Source organism: Prionailurus bengalensis, chromosome X, assembly GCF_016509475.1.
Source record: "Prionailurus bengalensis isolate Pbe53 chromosome X, Fcat_Pben_1.1_paternal_pri, whole genome shotgun sequence".
Classification (NCBI taxonomy): Eukaryota; Metazoa; Chordata; class Mammalia; order Carnivora; family Felidae; genus Prionailurus; species Prionailurus bengalensis.
Window position 1 is genome coordinate 13,291,715 of NC_057361.1, and position 21,423 is coordinate 13,313,137.

General features: G+C 40.8%; 1 protein-coding gene across 2 annotated transcripts in view; it reads left to right on the forward strand.

The window, feature by feature from the left end:
• The first annotated feature begins 1,117 nt into the window (after nucleotides 1-1,117).
• Nucleotides 1,118-21,423, forward strand: part of TXLNG (taxilin gamma) — a 55,075-nt gene continuing 34,769 nt past the window's right edge. The window contains exon 1 of one of the 2 annotated variants that reach the window (XM_043570298.1): nucleotides 1,118-1,273. In XM_043570298.1, coding sequence (XP_043426233.1) covers nucleotides 1,172-1,273 — 102 coding nt within the window. In that variant the 5' untranslated portion in view covers nucleotides 1,118-1,171. The remainder of the gene's footprint in view (nucleotides 1,274-21,423) is intronic. The other variant, XM_043570297.1, reaches the window with a different exon arrangement.

Below are 21,423 nucleotides of genomic sequence, written 5' to 3' on the forward strand. Positions count from 1 at the left end.
AATCTCAAAGCTGGACTGAGGTGTTCTGCCCATGAAAGAAAATACAGGTACTTCTCCCCAAATTTACAGAAATAATTAAAATTCATAGATGGAATTTCCACAATATTGAAATTTACTCTCAGGTCTATTATTAAATTTTTAGCGTCTGATACCACTGTTTTGTATTCAACTCTAATAAAAAATGGTAAAGGATTTACACAAATTTTCATAATGAGTTAATTATCAGAATTTCATGACGGTCTGTGACTTTCAGCGACTCGGTCCTTAGAGATCTGGTTCCATCAGATGGAAACAGGGAATATTTCTGAGCAAAACTGCACCTCCCGCCCCAATCCTGTCAAGAAAATAAAATCGATTCAGCAAACTCCATTTGTTTAAAAATTTCAATAACGAAACGACTAGCGGAGAAAATAGGATACATTCAACATATATTAAGTATGGAGAACTGTGTTAGAAGACCGGGCGGTTCAGTCAAGGTGAATAGAACACAGCACCCACCCCGCAGCTCGGGACAGGTAAACAGCTCTGGTAGAAGAGCAGGACTCGGGGCAGGTGTCCCAGCCAGAGACCTCAAATTCTGAAAGCTAGTCCATCTCTCCCGCCGCGAAAGTCACGATTTCCCCTTATCCCTAAATAATTTAGCATCAATTCCGAAGAGGAGCAACAGAAACAAAAACACAACAACGTATGCCCACTCAGCTCCCTCCCAAACACTGCAATATTTCTAAACTTTTCCCTCAGGATAATAAAGAGTACCTTCCGGTACCGATTCATCGATTCCAGAAAACTACAAGTCCCAGTAGGCTGCATGCGCAGCTCAGAGGATAGTCTCCCCGTTTCAGAATGCCGCCTTATGCTCCAATCCTGAGCTGGGTCTGTGAGCCGTGGCCGCGCGGCCTGCTGGGACTTGTAGTCCGCTTCAGAGTCCCTTTCCCTGTCTGCGCAGGCTCGCGCGGCCTGTGTTCGCCCTTCGGCCCTGCAAAAGCCCAGCCCAGGCTTCAATGCTCCCCACCCCCATCCCGCTCCATCCCCTCGGGGGCCAACCTCCTCCGGTCACGTGGCAAGCCTTTCATGCGGCGATTGGCCGTGGGGGTTCAGGGGCGGGGCGCGGGGGCCCTGAAAGGTTCCGTGCCCCTTGTCGGGCCGCTTGTTTGGCTGCTGCCGTCACCTCATGGCGACGCGAGTAGAGGAGGCAGCGCGGGGAAGAGGCGGCGGCGCCGAGGAGGCTATTGAAACCGGACGGGGCGGACGGCGACGCAGCCCGCGGCAGAAGGTCAGTCTGGGAGGCGTCCGCGTTGTTGCCGGCAGGGGAAATGCTCGGGCTAGCTCTTTCGGGGTCCACATCTTCGCTCTCTCCGGTTACCTTTAGCCACGGGACGAACATCCGGCCCTTTTCCCTCCCGGGGGTGACGACAGTGGGAGCAGGTGCGGGGGGGGGGGACTGGGACCGGGATGGATGGGGTGGGAGGAAGCGATGGTTGGGGTTTCGAGGCGCGTGGCAGACGCGGGGAGAGGGCAGGGGGCGCAGCCCCGTGTGAGGGGGAGGGGGTGCGAGGCGGGGGCGCACCAGGTGTGACAGCCACGTGCGGCCGGCGCTGGGGAGCCCCGGGCGCCAGGTGTTCCTTCTCCCAGCCCCCGCCCCCGGCGTGTTCTCGGTGCTCCCTGTGTTCCCCGCGCTGGGCGCCGCCGTCGGGGGGCTGCCTGGGTCAGTGGCCGGTCCTGCTCTTACCGGGCAGGTGCGCAGGGCGCGCTGCGGGGTGCGCCGGGGCGGCGCGGGCGAGGCTGTTGCGCAGTAAGATAACCGCGCGGGAGCCGGGGTTGCACTGCGCCCCCCTTCCCCCGCCCCCTCTGCGCTCCCCGCCACTGCGCGGGCGGGCGAGCGCCGCGGGGCTGGGAGGACCGTTCGGCTCCCGGCCCTGGGGCTCATCTCTGGGTGCCACCGGCCTGGTTACACGTGGGGCCGGCGATGGGAAGACGATGCTGGAGGACCTGGGTCCCGCAGAGTTGGGGGCAGCATCGCGTGATAGCCGGTCTTCCCATTTTAGCCTCCCTCCTCCTTCTTGCTCTTTATTTCCCCTCCTTTTTTTTTTTCCTTTTTTTTTGGGGGGCGGTGAACGGAAACTTGACCGCCTCCCCCACCCTGGCCTTTGGTCTCTGTTAATCTGGGAGGCAGGCTGGACCGTTCCCCTTGCCTTACTTGACTCACGTCAAGGAGTTTTCAGTGTCTCCCTGGATACAGGAAAATCGAGACCTCCAGAATGGGAGAATTCCACTTGTTCTGGAGTCAGTGGGTGGAGTTCGAAAAAGATTGCACAACAAATGGGGTACAGGGCTTTCAGGACCCAGGAGTGGAAATCCGCAGGGTAAGGCGCTGGAAAGGTGAAAACCCTGTCTCTTTTTCCTTACAGTGGAACATATTGAAACGTTCAACCTGTTGGACGTCCTGCTTGATCACTCGGGGCTGTTTAATATTACTTAGTTATGTGTTTGAATACTCTCAAAAATCACCCCTGTGTGAAATTACGAAATATTTTTCTAATGCGAATTTACCATCTTGAAAAAGAACAAAGGTTTGGTTTACGTCTTGGTTTGGTGTCAAGAATTGGCTTTGGGGGGCCTGTTTCTAAGGTCGGGTATTTTCATGTCTTTCTGCATAAGGGTGTTACTACTTCTCAGTTACTTCTTTTTCTCTCTCTCTCTTTGTACTGTAAAATAAAGATCCAGTACTTGAAGGAATGAAAGAGAAGCTGTGGACCGAATGTACTCTAGGGATTCAGAACTGTCACTTTGGACACTTCATTTGTTCCCTGAGAGTGGGGAGCCAATCTCAGTGTTTGATTTCATAGGCCTCCCAGGGGAGGACTCCGATTAAAAAGCCACTACAGTTGAGGACATAAGTTCCCTTTTATGCCACTGGGATAAGGACCAGAAGTCTGAATTAGGAACTGAGGTTTAATCAACTAGCATTTTAAATGACCAAGATAAGAGGTAACGACCCTTTGAGGCAGCACTCTGGGTTACAGCTGGATATGAATAGTCATGTGTGTCTGTACTGTCTCATTTTTGTTTACTTATCTCATGTACCTTTTTTTTTTTTTCTCATGTTTTTCTGGGCATCATTTTTCCTTTTGATTTCCACTTGACTATGTCATGGAATTGAAATACATGATTAAATATTAGTTTTTGAATTTTCGTTTAAAAAAAACTAGGTGACTGTCTTGTGTCTGCAAAAATCACTTGTTTATGACCCTTAATTTTTTTACTTTCTCTGGGTTATCAATTTGAAAAAAATATTCCTAATTATAACTTCACTTGTACTCTATTTTCAGGAAGCACAAATGATATTTAACTAATTGGCATGTTTTCAAAATATTGAAAGAATTAAAGGAAAAGTGGTCACTTTGGTTACATTATGGGACTTAAAGTGAAAAACAATTGCAGATGGGCTTTATTGGTTCCTAGTTGTTTGAACCATCTACTTAGTCCTTCACCAGCTCAGTTAATTGTGTCATTGTTTCATAACTACATTCATTGAATAGTCTCTTGAGGTATCTCTTTTCTTCTGAAGTTCATACTCGTACATTTCTAGGGATCTCTTGAATTGTCTAAAGTGTTGTCTGACATGATAGTCACTAGCTGCATGTGGTGGTTTAAATATTAATTGAAATTGAATAAAATTAAACATTCCATTCCTCATCCATACTAGCTACATTTCAAGTGTTTAGTAGCCAGTGTGGCTAGTGGCTACCGTATTAGAGCAGATCAAAGATATTTACATCATGGCATAAAATTGTGTTTGACAACATTGGTCTGAAAAGATAGGATATACGCGGTCATGTATTCCAGGCATTTTTTACCCTCTTCCGTGGGCCTCTTGTCTACGCTTCGCTCCGGAGAGTCCATTCTGCTAGTCTTCTGGCGGTTTTCTCCAGGCATTTTTTAGAACATCAAGATCATTACTTTCTAAATTTCTATATAGTATTTGTTTTAGAAGGTTGAATTTTTAAAAAATTCATACTCTTTTTGAGCAGTTTTAGGTTACAGAAAAATCGAGCATAAATTACAGAGTTCCCATACATTCCCTCACACAGCCCGTTACCCCTGTTATTTACATCTTGCAGTAGTATGGTGCTTTTGTTAGAATTGATGAGTCAATTTTGATACATCGCTATTAACTAAAGTCCATAATTTGCATTGGAGTTCATTCTTCGGGTTATACATTCAGAGAGTTTTGACAAATGTATAATGTCATGTATCTACCATTATAGTATTCTATGGAATAGTTTTCACTGCCCTGAAAATCCGCTGTTTATCCCTCCCTCTATTCCCCCCAGACTACTGGCAGCCACTGATCTTTTCACTGTCTCTGTAGTTTTGCATTTTTCCAGAATGTCTAAGGTAGGTTTTTTTTTCCCCAATACTAGATTTTTGCTTGGGAATATTAAAAATTATTTAACTACTGTTAAACTTATTTTTAGGTCAGTAAACCATTTGGAAGGATAAAGATATGTAACCAAGGCTCAAATTAGCAAAATCTTACATCTACATAGTGCCGCATAATTTTTACAGCATATTTGCACATACGTTAACTCTTTCAGCATTGCTGGATGCTATGGAGAAGGCTGGGCAGCTGTCGTTGCCCTCATTTAAAGATGACAAACTACTCAGCAAGGTCTAATAATTTGCCCAAGGGATGAAGCTGAGTCTGGAACCCAATACCCTTTCATCTAGACTGTGGTAATAAGTATTGTACTACCAGGTGAATAGTATGGATTTTGGAGTCAAGACTCTTGACTCTCTGCCATTTACTAGCTGTGCAAGCTTGGGTGAGTTTCTCAATCTTTCTGAGCCTCCATTGCATCATCTGTAAAGTGATGATGATGCTAACACCTACCATATAGGATTGTTGTGAAGAGTAACAGTTGATGGAGAGTGTTCAGCACAGTCCTGGGACTGGGCATGTAGAATTTTATTTGATCTGGCAGGGAGAATATATGAAAGATCCATTCCTCTTGCTTTTAGTGTGCTATTAATTTTGTAAATCCATCTTCCAACCTTTGTATTCTTCTCTCTTCCCAGAATCTCTCTGTGATAGATGAAATGAGGAAAAGTCCAGTCAGGGTGTAGCAAGAGTGTGGGGTAGGAAGAAACCATTTCACTATTTTGTTTTTTCTCCCCAGTTGTGGATTTGAATTTCCACTCTTTTGGCACAGAGATTAAATAATAAGAATCGAAGTGATCTTCTATTGACAACATTGTTGTCTGTCATCAAACTTCGGTAAATTTCGTTTTCAAGGGGAACCAAAGAGGCAGCAGTAATGAGAGCAGACCAGCTATAACACATTCCTTTACTAATACCACGTTTTTAGATCTTAATATGCCACATTTGTTTACTATGTTACTGGAAGATGTTTTGTATATTATGTGTTTCATTTATATCGGTCTTGACTAGAGAATTTTTTTTCTCAATTGAAGTATAGTTGACACACAATGTTACATTAGTTTCACGTGTACAACTTAGTGATTCAGCAAGTCTGTACTTGATGTTGTGTTCACCACAAGTGAAGCTACCCTCTGTCACCATACAGTGCTGTTATAATACCTTTGACTGTATTCCTTATGCTGTACCTTTCATTCCGGTGACGTATTCATTCCATAACTAGAAGCTTGTACCTCTCACTCCCCTTCACCCATTTTGCCCATCCCCCCCGGCAGTCCTCAGGTCTCTGTATTTATGGATATGTTCGTGCTTTTTGTTTATTTATTTTTTTTTTAGATTCCACATACAATGAAGTCATGGTATTTGTCTTTGACTTACTTCACTTACATAATGCCCTCTAGCGCCATATAGTTGATTAGAGAAATTTTATGGAGGAATGTATATGTCAAATCTAGATGTCATGAAACAGGGTGTGTATGATTTGCTTTTGTGTGGGATTCTTCACAGAAGGATTCACTATAATAGATTTTTCAATAGATGTTCTGTTCAGATTTTAACACTTTACAGAGAGGTGTGTTTCAAAGGAAAGAAATTTGAGTCCTCACTGTTTCCTGCAGTGTGCTAGGCACTTAAAATGTGCTTCCATTCTAGTGTCTGCAGAGTAGGTGGTATGCCCAGGTGTATAGATACGACATCTGAGGCTCAGTCAAAAAACAAAAAAACTTGCTTAAATAACATAGCTCAGAGTTGGTGAAGTTGGCCCAGCGTTGATATATAATTGTGCAACTGATAGGCCCTACTGCATGGACAGTTTCTGCTTACCTAGCAAGTTTTAATCTAATATCCCAAAGAAACTCCTTTACCTTTTCCTCCCCTTCCCAGTCCTTTTCCCTTCCCTCAATTCTTTTTTGCTTGGTTCTAAACTAATTATCAGTAACTTTCAGTTAGTATAACAGATGTGACAGTATTTTAAATGTATAAAGTAACATAAAAATTTAATGTAGTATTCATTAGCATTGAGAATTAGCTATGTTTAAATTTTTCCCAAGTGGAGCATTTTTAGAAGAGAATAAGTATAGGTCAGGTGACCCTTTAAGGATTTGAACCCTGAAAGTATATTTTTATGATTCAGTTTATTTCCTAGTTGAAACTCTCTTGGTACTTATAATTACTTAAATTTTATTACTTGAAAGAAAAGATAAATAAAATGGCCAGTGTTGTCTTCCTGTGCTATCAAAATATTTTTTTCAAAATAATTTCCTTAGCATTTATTGCTCAGGGTGTTGATTTGCATTGTGTTTCATTACCAAAATGTCTCCAGAACGCCCCCCATTATCCCCAACTTCCCATTCTACAGTCTGCCATAAGTAATATTGCTAAACTAGCACTTTCCCACTTTTTTTCACCTCTCCTTTCAGAAAGGTCAGTGTAGAATAGTTTGGCGAGGAAGATGTGCCAGTAGCTTAGAAGCATATTTTGCTAAGGATTTTATGGATCCATGTGTGGGCCATATTAAAAGTGAGAATGGAGGCATTTTGCATAATTTGCAAATGCATCTTTATTCAGATATTATTATAACAGTTGTGTGTGCTACAGTTTATGTTGATTAATCTTCTTACAACTCTAGAAGGTAGATAATTGTACATCCCTAGTTTACAGATAAGGAAACTGAGAGGTTGACCAATCTCATGGCTACATGGGAAATAGTAAGTGGTATATTCAAAGGTCAGGCTTTTGGGGGGCTGAAGTTGTTACCCATATGCCATGTGTCTTGTGTTTTCAGCGCATTTCTCGATAGTAAATACAAACATCCACCTTGTTAAATGTAAGCAAAACTTGGTGGTGGGTGAAAAGAGAAATAATTTTTGCTAAATGAAAACAGATTATAAAGGGTGGGTCGGATCTTTGGGGGTATAGAAAAGCTATTGTAATCTAGGAAGTTTTGAGGGGAGTTTTGAGCCTTAGAGGTTTCATAGCTTTTGTTTCATGGTCGGCTTTAAGATAAATGATAAAGAATGCTTTAATTCCCCGCAGAAACACCTCTAAATGTAATTTGGACAAATGAAAAGAGGGTTTAGAAAGTCCTTTTTTTAAAAACCTATCTTTTTTTTTTTTTTGAAAGAGAATGCGCATACATGAGCAGGGGAGTGGCAGAGAGAGAGGGAGGGAGAGAGAATCCCAAGCAGGCTCTGTGCTCAGCACAGATCTCACAAACTGTGAGATCATGACATGAGCCGAAATCAAGAGTCTGGTGCTTAACCGACTGAGCCACCCAGGCTCCCCTAAATTACCTGTCTTAAAGTCCACACAACACAGTGTTAACAAAGAACTAAAGTGGTCTGGGTAAGTAGGACAGGAAAAAAGAGATAGCTTGATGTTCAGAGGTGCATCATAGTTGGTAAATGTGGAGCTGGTGAAGTGTGACTTCATGAAATTGGGATGGGGTGTTCCATTTAGGTAACTCATAAAAGTAGGAGATCATTTTACATCTCAGGAGTCTGTGCCTTGAAGATGCTAATTTTGTGACCCAGGCCCTTCCCCTCTGCAAAATCGGTCAAGTCCAAGCATATTTCAGTAGCTTTGGGCATTAAAATTTTTGGGTTTCCTGATACTTTTGCTGCCTAGAGAGGTGTTTAAGTTAATGCAGGTATCTCTCAGATTGCAGATTATCTTTGGGTTACAGTTTTAGAGCTAGAAGTGATTTTACAGATCAGAGTCTAGCACCTTTTATTTTTTATAAAATAAATAGCCATAGAAGTTACATGTGAAATCTAATGCCATCATCCTTGTTTTAAAAGGCACATGATGTGCACATTCTAATATAGATGTTAGCACCTACCACTGGAGATGGTAACACTACTGCCAGGGAGGCCATGAGGCTACAGAAGCTGTGTTGCAACTAGACCTTTTCCGGATCTGTTTGCTCACTCTTGGCTTCTTCACCAGTGGGGGAAATCAGGTTCCCTCATCCTAATTTCAGCACTGGTTTCCTTCTTTCTCATTTACTATTAATGCCTCCATGTGCTCCCCGTCCTCCAAACATATTGCAACAGATCATCCTGGAGCCTTTTGCTGCCAAAAATTAGGAGTTGGGACAACTAGCACTTACTGCCTCCAATTTTTATCCCTCAGAACTCTCATTTCTCTGGCTTTACTTGTGTTTTAATTTATTCATTATTTGGGTAACTACTTTATTGAGGTATAACTCACATACCATACAATTCACCCACTTAAACGATACAGTTCAGTGATTTTTAGTGTATTCACAGAGTTGTGTGACCATCACCACATTTATTTTATTTTTTGAATTGGGAAGTGTCCCCCCCCCCTTTTTTTTAATACTTATTTTTGAGAGAGAGCAAGCAGGGGAGGGGCAGAGAGAGGGGGACAGAGGATATGAAGCAGGTTCCATGCTGACAGCATCGCAGGGCTCGAACTCATGAACCATGAGCTCATGACCTGAGCTAAAGTTGGATGCTCAACTGACTGCACCACCCACGTGCCTCAACATATTAATTTTTGTTTTAATGTTTTTTAAATTTATTTTTGAGAGAGTGTGAGCAGTGGGGGGGACAGAGGATCCGAAGCAGGCCCCACGCTGACAGCAGGGAGCCCATGTGGGGCTTGAACTCAGGAACCATGAGTTCGTGACCTGAGCCAAAGTCGGACACTCAACCTACGGAGCCACCCAGGTGCGCGCCCCCCCCCCCCAACGTTTATTTTTTAATATAACCTTGGAAGAACGTATTCTCTGGAATGATACAGAGAAAACTAAGAATTCAGTCTCTGCTTTCCAAACCCTAGGTTCATGACCGAACACAAACTAGCTAAAATTGCCTTATCAAGTGAGCCTATTTGTTCATCATACCTGCCTGTAAGACAGTTCTGAGGATTAAATGAGGAGAAGCGTATCAAGTACTGTTGGAGAGGTTTCTGAATGAGCCAGAGGAAATGGCACTCCTCTCCCTGTTCACACTAGGTCCTGTGGCCATATTCTCTAGAGATGGATCTGTTTGGTTAAGGGTGCCAAGATAAGGACCTCCCTTAGACCATGGTTTTGGCCAAGCTGGCCTTTTAGTCTGTCTCTCTTCCTGTTCTGCCACAGCCAGGACAGCAGTTCTCAAACTTTTTGGTTTCAGAATCTTTTTTGAGAACCCCAAGGTGCTTTTGTTTTTGTAGGTTACAGCTAGTATTTCACATATTAGATATTAAAACAAATTTTAAATTATTATTCATTTAAAATGAACTAATGTTGTACCAGTTATCTATTGTTGTATAACTTAGTGCTTGAAACAACATTTATGATCTCACTGTTTCTATAGGTCAGGGGTGTGGGTGTGGCTTAGCTGGGTCCTCTGCTTTAGGGTCTTGTGGACTATTGTCATCTGAAGGCTTGATGGGGATGGATCCATGTCCTAGTTCACTCATTGTAATTGTTGGCAGGATTCAATTCCTCATGAGCTGTTGGCTCGAGGCCTCCCTTGGTTCCTTGCCACATGGGCCTTTCCATCTGCATCTCACAACATGGCTGCTGGTTTCATCAGAATGAGCAAGAATGTCAGCACAAGAGAAGGAAGTTGCAGTCTTTTGTCACATAACCATACAAGTGACATCCCCTCACTTTTGCCAGATTCTTCATTAGAAGTTAGTCACTAGGTCTAGCCGCATTCGAGGGGAGGGGATTATACAAGGTTGTGAATATGAGGAGGATCACTGGGATCATTGGGAACCATGTCAGAAGCTGCCTACCACATATTAACCTAATGTTTTTTGAAAATTAAAAATTATTGATTTTCCAAAGTAAAAGAACAGTCTCCTAAATACAGAGAACAAACTGGTGTTGCCAGAGGGGATGTGGGTGGGGTAATGGGTGAAATAGATCAAGGGAATTAAAGTGAGAAGAATGGCATTCTTCTCTGCCCCTCCCCCACTCATGCTTTGTCTCTCTCTGTCTCAAAAATAAACATTAAAAAAAAGTGGTTTACCAAATTGTGTTGATTTTCCAAATGTTGACACATTTTGTTATATAATATCAAAATCCTGTTAATATCACCACTGATGTCCTCCGCAGAGTCTTTTTTTAACAATGTTATGTTAGTTTCAGGTGTACAGCATAGTGATTTAATAATTCTATACATTACTTAGTGCTTATGACCTTAAGTGTAGCCTCCATATGTCACTGTACAGTGTTACTACAATATTATTGACTACATCCCTCTGTTGTACAGTAAAGTCTTAAGTATTGGGAAGCTGTCAAACTTATGGTAGCAGATAGTTTTCAGAAATTCTAAATTTTGCTTAAAAACTCAATTGTTATCATTGGCAATAAATACTGTCAGTTGTTTGCCTTGAAGTAACAAGCTCAGTGTATATATTTTGGAGACTCCATCTGCCAAATACCCAAGTCTGAATAAACAAGCACGGGTTGGTTATCTTTTAAAAAAAAAAAAAGAAAAGAAAAGAAAAAAAAAAGTGATGAAAAAAGCTGCTGGTTGGGCTTATAATTCAAGCAACCGCATTAGTGGTTTTCTTCAAGATCCGCTCATGCTTTGGTGTGCAGCAGAAGTGCTTTATGTGTACTTTATGTGTTGTCACACAGAGATAAAAAGATGTGTAGCCATTGGTTGAGATTTAATAAAAATTCGTAATTTTTACTGCTTCCTCAAGGGCATTTTTACTCGCCCCCCCCCCCCCAACTTTGAGTACACGGTGTTGAAGAAAATGATGACTTAAGAGTTTGATGCTGCTACGTTGACTTTGTTCTAAGAAGGCAGCACTGGTATTCTTTACTGCTTTTGTACCATTAGTGCAAATGTTAACACCAAAAGACAAATAATATCTCCGTATTACTATGAAAATTATGTTTGAGCTTGCACACTACCATGAAGGGTTCATGGGGACCATACTTTGAGAACCACCGTCCATGAGTTTTATTGGAAGTGGGCTCTGCTTTTCCTTGTTGTTTCCCAAGACAATTCTGTCAGAAGAGAATAGGTTTATTTTTTTCCTGGGCCTTTTCCTAAGACTTGTTCTAGGAATGTGGAATCCCAATTATTACTGACTCAAGTGCTTTATCTTGCTAAGGGGGCAATTCAGTAATCCTTAGCAACCAGAATTTTTTTTTTTACAATTCCTAATGGCCAATATAAAGTTAGGTTTTATTTGCTAAAGGCTTAAAGAACATTCTAAACCAAAATACATTCATCATGATTCGTGAGTGTGTGTGTGCACGCGCGGTGGGGGGGGCTAAAATATACATAACATAAAATTTACCATTTTTTAATGTTTATTTTGAGAGAGTGCATGTGTGCGCACGTGGGGGAGGGGCAGAGAGAGAGAGAGCGTGCACGCAAGAACACCAGGCAGGCTCCTCGCTAAGAGTAGGGACAAGAGCAGGGACTGGATCTCATGAACCAGATCCTGGTGAGATCCTGAGCTGAAAGCAAGAGTTGGACGCTTAACTGACTGAGCCACCCAGGCGCCCCTAAAATTTACCATTTTAACCATACAGTTCAGTGGCATAAATTATATCAATTACGTTAACAGTGTTGTGCAAACAACACAATCATCCATCTCCAGAACTTTTTCATCTTCCCAAACTGAAATTCTGTATTCCATTCCCCCTGACCCAGACCCTGGCAACCATTATTCCACTTTCTTTCTCTGTGTATTTGACTACTGTCAGTATGTCATATAAATGGAATCAAACAGTGTTTGTCTTTTTGTGTCTGGCTTTTTTTCACTTAAGATGATTCTTTTTTTCTAAGTTTATTTAAGTAATGTCTACACCCAATTTGGGGCTCAAACTCCTAACACCTACATCAAGAGTTGCATGCTCTTCCACTGAGCCAGCCAGGTGCCCCCACTTAACATGGTATTTTCAAGGTTCATCCATGTTCTAGCATGTGTCAAAATTTTCCTGTCTAAGGCTAAATAATATTCTAATGTATGTATTATATGCCACATTTCATTTATCTGTCCGTGAACACTTGGGTATTCGTCATGATTCTTAACTTCAAATGTGATTCTTTAGGACACCCCCCATAGAAGCATTACTTCCAAGCTCAGTAAATGCAGGTCTCAAATAACGGGCTTTTCCCCTCTTCCTACTTTTCTCCCTAGTTTATCTGTATAATGGGGTGATGTTCTCACTATCTTAGAACTGTAAGGTTAAAGTAAATAATGTACTTAAAATGTCTAGCGTATAACAATTAGTAAATGTTAGGTTTATTCTTTGCTTAGCCTTATGTATGTTAACCCTGTTTTGTAAATTCCATGTATCTCAAACAGTAGACTTAGATTTTTTCAGTTTATTCTAATTGAGGTAAAATGATAATATCACATATTAGTTTTAGATGTACAATGTAATAATTCAGCATTTGCATACACTACGAAGTGATTGTTACAATAAGTCTATTTACCATCTGTCACCATACAGTTGACCTCCTTTACCCTTTTGCCCACCTCCAACTCCCTTCCTCTCTAATAACCACTGATCTGTTCTCTGTATCTATGAGTTTTGTTTTTTAGATTCCACATATAAGTGAAATCATAGGGTTTTTGTCTTTCTCTGACTTATTTCACTTAACATAATACCCTCTAGGTCCATCCGTGTTGTTGCAAATGGAAAGATTTCATTCTTTTTTATGGCTGAATAATAACTCCATTGTGTATATACCACATCTTCTGTATCCATTCCTCCACTGATGGACACTTAGATTGTTTACTTATCTTGGCTATTGTAAATAATGCTGCAGTGAACATAGGGATGCATATATCTTTTCAAATTTGTATTTTCATTTTCTTGAGATAAATACACAGAAGTGAAATAGCTGGATCATATGGTAGTTCTACTTTTTTTAAAAAAAATTTTTAAATGTTTATTTATTTTTGAGAGAGAGAGCACGAGCAAGGGAAGGGCAGAGAGAGAGAGAGAGAGACAGAGACACAGAGAGAGACACAGAATCCAAAGCAGGCTCCAGGTTCTGAGTGCTCAGTGCAGAGCCTGACACGGGACTCGAACTCACGAACTGTGAGATCATGACCTGAGCTGAAGTCAGACGCTTAACTGACTGAGCCACCCAGGCACCCCCTTCAGTTTTTTTTTTTTTTTTTTTTTTTAACTTATAAAGTGATTTGGCAGATATCCTAGCCATAGTTATAAATTGAGGCCAAGTTTAAATGAGATATTCCAATTTTCAGAATTGTTTTTTTTTTTTTTAATTTTTTTTTTCAACGTTTATTTATTTTTGGGACAGAGAGAGACAGAGCATGAACGGGGGAGGGGCAGAGAGAGAGGGACACACAGAATCGGAAACAGGCTCCAGGCTCTGAGCCATCAGCCCAGAGCCCGACGCGGGGCTCGAACTCCCGGACCGTGAGATCGTGACCTGGCTGAAGTCGGACGCTTAACCGACTGCGCCACCCAGGCGCCCCTCAGAATTGTTTTAAGAAGGAAATAAATGGGAACTGCTACCCAGCCTCATGCTTAGTAGATCTTCTATAATCCAGTAGAAGATGTGTGTATAAAGATGGGACAGACCCAGAGGTGTAGAGCAGGGTGAAGGGAAAAGATGACATGAAACAGGAACTCTTGCCATCTTTAGACCTAATCTTGGGGGTGTAGTGGTAGAATAATAGGTATAATACTGTGATGTCACCCCAAAATTAATCAAAATTAAATCAGTCAACTTCAAAGTTTTTCTTTTTACTGAAATTACTACATTCACATAATAAAAAATAAAATAGAACCAAAAAGTACAAAATTAAAAGTAAGCCTTCCTTCTTTTCCAGCTTCTAAACCCCCATCCATTGTGAACAATTTTGAGGATATCCTCAGAAAATTTTTACCAATATACTGGCTTATATATGAATACTTTTTAAATTTATACTGAGACATTCATCCTGCACTAGATGTTTGTCTTTTTCCTTAGTTATACCTTGGAAATCTGTCCATATTTTATTTACTTACTCCTTTATTTTAGAGCATGAGAGAGAGGGAGAGAGAGAATCTTCTGTGGAGCCAGCCGTGGGGCTCAGTCTCATTACCATGAGATCATGACTTGAGCCATAGTCAAGAGTCAGATGCTTAACCAGCTGAGCCACCCAGGCACCCCTGAAGATCTGTGCATATTGATGTGGATCTGCCTTATTCTTTTGAAAAGCTGTGCAGTTCTACCTTGTCTGGATGAGCATTATTTATTTAACCAATTCCTCACTGGTAGACAGGTGGTTTTGCATGGTAAGAGTCAGTAATTTGGTGAATAGCCTTTTTTGCCTTTGAGTGAGAATGTCTCTTGAATAAACTAGCCATGGAATCACTAGGTGAAAGTGAATATGTACTCAGACATTGGTAGATACTGCTAAATACCCCTACAAAATGAATACTCTGCCAATTTAGACTCCCCAGGACTGTACTGAGGGACATGTTTGCCCACATGAAGGTTTGTTTTGTGGTAGGTTAAAGATTATTTATTTGCATTTCTTTGATCTTGAATGAGGTTAAATATGTTCTTTAACTGTGATCTGCTTGTTCACAAACTCTTGCAAATTGGGTCTCTGACTCATTTGAAGCCTGTACAAATGTGGCCTTTTGGCTGGTCCAGTGTTTTCAGTTACTATTTAGTAAATTGATCTTCCTCTCCTTTAAAAAAATAAAATAACTTTTGTGCTTCTTGATTTATTTAGAAAGGGCTTTCCCATGCCAAGATTATGGAAAAAAATTTTACTTAGGACTTCTAGTGCTTTGTGGTTTTCATTTTTTTCAGTCTTGGTGCATCTGGAGGAATGCTACAGGATATCATTCTTTTTCTCCTAAATGGTTTGGAAAATATCGGAAATCACTTCTTTTCTTTTCTTTTCCTTTCTTTTCAAGTGATTTTATTGGTGAAATTTGTTTTGTTTGATTTTTTTTTTAAGAGAGAGCACACATGCACACTAGAGAGTGGGGGGAGGGGCAGAGAGAGGAGGATAAGAGGATCCAAAGCGGGGCTCGATTTCACTAATGGTGAGATCATGACCTGAGCTGAGGTCTTAACTAACTGAGCTACCCAGGCAACCCAATCATTTTATTTTCTTTACCAATTTGAAATGACACCATTTAAAAAAAATACAGTGAATTCCCACATATGGTTCTGCATGGTCTGTTTTGGAAGACAGTGCTATATAATTAGGAATTCTCAGACAAGTATTTCATGCCTGAGATAAAAATAAGGACTCGTCTGTGGGAGTTTGTATTTTGACATATTAGGAGTTTATCGTCTTAAAGAATATAGGCATACTATAGAGATGTACACCAAAATATGCTTATATTCTAGTGCCCGGTAATATATCCTTTTATCTGTTAAAAATTAAAACTCTTTCATTTCATTTCTTTGTTCTAACACAGTAAATCTACTAAAGGAGGTATTGAGTTATCTAATACATATCTTAAAGGCTTTGGTCCAAGATGATTGAAACAGAATTTTGAGATGAATGATTGATACAGTGTTAACTGTGTGGAAGAGTTTGCTATCCAGAATAATTCTTTTAAAGACTAAAATAGCTTTACTATATTAACTATTTTATTCAAAATTTTTTTTTTCAACGTTTATTTATTTTTGGGACAGAGAGAGACAGAGCATGAACGGGGGAGGGGCAGAGAGAGAGGGAGACACAGAATCGGAAACAGGCTCCAGGCTCTGAGCCATCAGCCCAGAGCCTGACGCGGGGCTCGATCTCACGGACCGCGAGATCGTGACCTGGCTGAAGTCGGACGCTTAACCGACTGCGCCACCCAGGCGCCCCTATATTAACTATTTTAAATGACTTATATAAAGCCAAAATAACTTTTCTAATTTAGAAAGTACATGAAACCCCCACCAACTCCATCCACCTATTTAAGAAAATTAAAAAGCACATGAAAATGTACATTTTTAATAAGTTTGTAAAATTTGTATTTGGAAATGTAAAAGCTTCTCAAAATGGATATGTTTAGGAAGGAGGTTCATATTTTAAAAACCAACCAAGGCTGATAGTGGATGTCTGGAGAGATACAGAGTATCTTTGGTACGTTTCAGGATTTCCTCCTGCAGTCCTTCCTTTGCTGGCCTGCCCTGAGCCTAGTAAGTACGTACTCTTGTCCTCACATTCCTGTTTGGCAGTTGACACTCTTCGGGCAAATTATTAGAAACCTAGGGTTGAAGAGATTTTTAGACATAATTTAGTTTATCCTAAGACACAAAAAAGTAAAATAACAAAAACCTTAATGCCTTAAATAATCACTTAAAATTATTTAAAGATATCCTTACCTCCTGGGAATGCAAGCTGGTGCAGCCACTCTGGAAAACAGTATGGAGGTTCCTCAAAAAACTAAAAATAGAACTACCCAACAACCCAGCAATTGCACTATTAGGCATTTATCCATGGGATATAGGGGTGCTGTTTTGAAGGGACTCATGCATCCCCATGTTTATAGCAGCACTATCAGCAATAGCCAAAATATGGAAAGAGCCCAAATGTCCATTGATGGATGAATGGATAAAGATGTATTTTATATATATATATATATATATATATATGTATATATATACACACACACACATATATATATATACACACACACACACACACATACATACAATGGAGTATTACTCAGCAATCAAAAGGAATGAAATCTTGCCATTTGCAACTAGGTGGATGGAACTGGAGGAGGGTATTATGCTAAGTGAAATTAGAGAAAGACAAAAATATGACTTCATATGAGGACTTTAAGAGACAAAACAGATTGACATAAGGGAAGGGAAACAAAAATAATATAAAAACAGGGTGGGGGACAAAACAGAAGAGACTCATTGAGAACAAACTGAGGGTTACTGGAGGGGGTGTGGGAGGGGGGATGGGCTAAATAGGTAAGGGGCACTAAGGAATCTACTCCTGAAATCATTGTTGCACTATATGCTAACTAATTTGGATGTAAATTGTAAAAAATAAAATTAAATTAAAAAAAAAAAAGATATCCCTACCTCTGACTTAGGCCTGTGTCCCCTCCCTAAGTCCCAGAGTTAATCACTGCTAGAAATCTTACAGCTTCTTCCCAGTGTTTTCCTAAATTCATCCTAGTATATCTAACATGCTATATATTTTTAGACATCCATTTAATTTGTTAGGCTTATTTTATAAACTGCATGAGAGATGTGTTTGACCTTTCATTTTTCAAGGCTAATGTATGAAATGAGGGGAGTTGTGTAATGGAGAAAACATAGGCTCTTGAGTTTGACCTGGTTTTGAATTTTGTGAGCTCCTTTTATTGACTTTAATATGATCGTGGGCAAGTTACTTTAACTCCCTAAGTTTCATTTTCCTTATTGGGGAAAATAAGCCCCACCTGTCAGAGGGGAAGGTTAAATGGGGGTAAGGGGCTTGCAGGTTCTGAAGGTTCACTTTGCCTACTTGATAAATTTTTCCACGACTGTTTGGGAACTTGAAGCTAGCTAAGATCTCTCCTCAGGAAAATATATACATGTGCAGTCTTTCCCGCCTGCTCCCTCTGAAGGGCCACCCTAGCCCTCAGTGGCAACGACTGAGTGATTTCTGCTTTCAGCATATGCCTAGCACTGGTTGAAGGCATTCGATCTCATTTAAGCAAATGGTAGTTGAAATAATTAGGAAGTGAATGTGGGTGTTGGCTTTTTAGTTTTTTATTTAGACCAGTCTTATTAAAAGAATAGCCATTACTAAAAAACATTTAAGCACTTGCAAAATAAGCCAAAGAAATCTGGTTCTTTAGCTTTAGCAATATTTGAAAGAACATAACTGAAAGTTTTAAATTTGGAAATTGTTCACCTTTCTCTTTATTATTCACAGAGTATAAGGGAAAGAAATTTATTTAAATATTTTTTTCTTCAGGCTTTTAATTCCCATGTGATCTCAGTTTCAGATGTATTGATGGAAAAAGCTTTTACACATAGTAGATGAATACAGTGTATTCATGTTTGCAAAAATTTTTAGCAATAGCGATTCTTTGCTCCTACAATTAATGATTGGTGAACTGGTGGCTATCATTTTGAAGGCATCTCTTCTTCACTTAAGGAGTCATCTTAGCTCCAAGTATTTAGACAATGGAAGGAAGGTTGAGAAATGTATCCTTTGACAGGAGGGGACTGGCTGGGATGGAGGATTGCTAGGGTTTAGGGCTCCAGTAAACACTGCTCTGGCCGAATGGACCTGCTCTCTCGAGTGTCTTTCAAGCTGCAAGAGCTGTGTGTGCTGCTTATGACTGTAGACTCGTAAAACAAAAATGTGATAGCTCATGTTTGATGATTTTCAGGGAAAAGTTCGTATAGAAATTTATCTTGAAACTACTTACTGTTGGTTTCATTTTCATTTGAGATTGGAATTTCAATAAACATTTCCTCCTCATTTTTCTTAATGATAGGTACTATGTTAGAGAACTGTATTCATCTTGGTATTTTTTAAAAGAAAAACAACAAATTGTTATGAAGGTAACTCATGATCCCTAACTTGAAAGATAAAAATAGGCATGCTGTAAAAGCCTTGTGTTCCCCTCCAGCCCCGCCCCATCAGTTTCTCGCCATCTCTCCATTAGTATGTTTCTTTGTATCCTTCCAGAGATTGTATATGATTCTGAATCATAAACTTATACCACCACCACCACCACCACCACCACCACCACCACCACCCCTCCCCCCCCCCACACCCAAATTGTGGCATACAGTACATAGTACAGGACATTTTTCTTTTTCCTTTTTCAGCTTATCCTCACAGATCAGTAATTATGTAACTACCTTATTGTTTTTTTTAAATAGATGCAATAGTACTCTGCTGTATGGATGTACCGCATTGATCTATCCAGTCCATTATTTTGGTAGGGTGTATGTAGTCATTTTATCTTATTTTATTTTATTTCATTTTATTTTACTTTTTTTTTTTTTAACATTTATTTATGTTTTGAGAGACAGAGAGCGAGCATGAGCAGGGGAGGTGCAGAGAGAGGGAGACACAGAATCGGAAGCAGGCTCCAGGGTCTGAGCTGTCAGCACAGAGCCCGACGTCACGAATCGTGAGATCATGACCTGGGCCAAAGTCGGTCGCCTAACCAACTGAGCCACCCAGGCGCCCCTATTTTACTTTATTTTTAAAGTTTATTTGAGAGAGAGCGTGCACGCACATGTGAACAGGGGAGGGGCATCAAGAGAGGGGACAGAGAATCTGAAGTGGGTCCCACACTGATGGCAGAGAGCCCAATGCGGGGCTTGAACTCACCAATGGTGAGATCATGTCCTGAGCTGAAGGCAGATGCTTAAACCAACTGAGCCACCCAGGTGCCCCTATTGATTTAAGTATAGTTCACATGCGATATTAGTGTCAGCTGTACCATGTAGTGATTCAGCATTTATGTACATTACATAATGCCCACTGCAGTTTGCCATCTGTCACCATACAAAGTTACTACTGTCCGGTTCATTATTAATGGACATTTAGGGTATTTCTGATTTTTTTTGGTTACTATAAATACTGCTATGTAAGTTTATATTTCGCAGATGTATTGGTTTGTCCATAGGAGAAATTGAGAAGAAATGAGTTTGGTGGGTCAAAAGCTATGTGCAGGGGCGCCTGGGTGGCGCAGTCGGTTAAGCGTCCGACTTCAGCCAGGTCACGATCTCGCGGTCCCTGAGTTCGAGCCCCGCGTCGGGCTCTGGGCTGATGGCTCAGAGCCTGGAGCCTGTTTCCGATTCTGTGTCTCCCTCTGTCTCTGCCCCTCCCCCGTTCATGCTCTGTCTCTCTCTGTCCCAAAAATAAATAAACGTTAAAAAAAAAAAAAAAAGCTATGTGCATAAGTTTTTCCCCAACATTTTATTATGGAAAATTTCAAACATAAAGTTGAAAGAATTTGATGCTATCAACCATATTGCCACCATTTAGATTCTTCCATTGATAGTTTACTATACTTGCTTTTTCATTTATCTATCCATCTATTGGTCTCTTCACCCATGAAGCCATGTTAGGTATGTACATGCTGGGTTTAACAAATGCATGCAACTCTGTAACCCAAATCCTAGTCAAGTTATAGAGCATCCCCATCACCCCAGAAAGTTTCCTTGTGCCCCTTCTCACACAATCCCTGCCCTGAATTGGACTCCTTAGTGGTTAAACCAGTTTGTCCCCCAACCAGGAATGCTTGACAGTACCCCACGCCCTCTCCCACATTGTGTGGTCAATGTTTTTGATGTGAATAATGTCATCTGATAGATTTTTTTAAAATGTGTATTTATTTTGAGAGAGAGCAAGTGTGAGTGGGGGAGGCACACAGAGAGAATTTCTAGCAGGCTCCACACTGTCCATGCAGAGTTGACGAGGGGCTCGATCCCATGAACCGTGAGATTGTGACCTGAGCTGAAATCAAGTGTCAGACGCTTGACTGATTGAGCCACTCAGGCGCCCCATTATCTGATAGTTTTAAGTTGTACTTCTCTTACTGTGAGTAAAGCTAAGCATATGTTCACTAGCCACTTGTATTTTCTTTTCTGTGATTTTTTTGCTTCATATTGTTTGCCCATTTTTGTTGGGTTGTGGGTCTTAGCATTCTTTGAGTATCCATTTGTGTTAAATAAAAATTACTTTTTTAATGTTTATTAAAAAAATTTTTTTTTAAATCTTTGTTTTTGAGAGAGAGAGAGTGCAAGCAGGTGAGGAACAGAGAGAGAGGGAGACACAGAATCCGAAGCAGGCTCCAGGCTTTGAGCTCTTAGCACAGAGCCTGATGCAGGGCTTGATCTCCCGAACTGCGAGTTCATGACCTGAGCTGAAGTTGGACGCTTAAACCAACTGAGCCAGCAGGCGCCCCTATTTATTTTTAAAAGTTTATTTGTTTTGAGAGAGAGAGAGTGGGGTAGGGGCATAGAGAGAGCTGGACAGAGGATCCACAGCGGGCTCTGGGCTGTCAGCACAGAGCCTGATGTGGGCCTCAAACCCACAAACTGTGT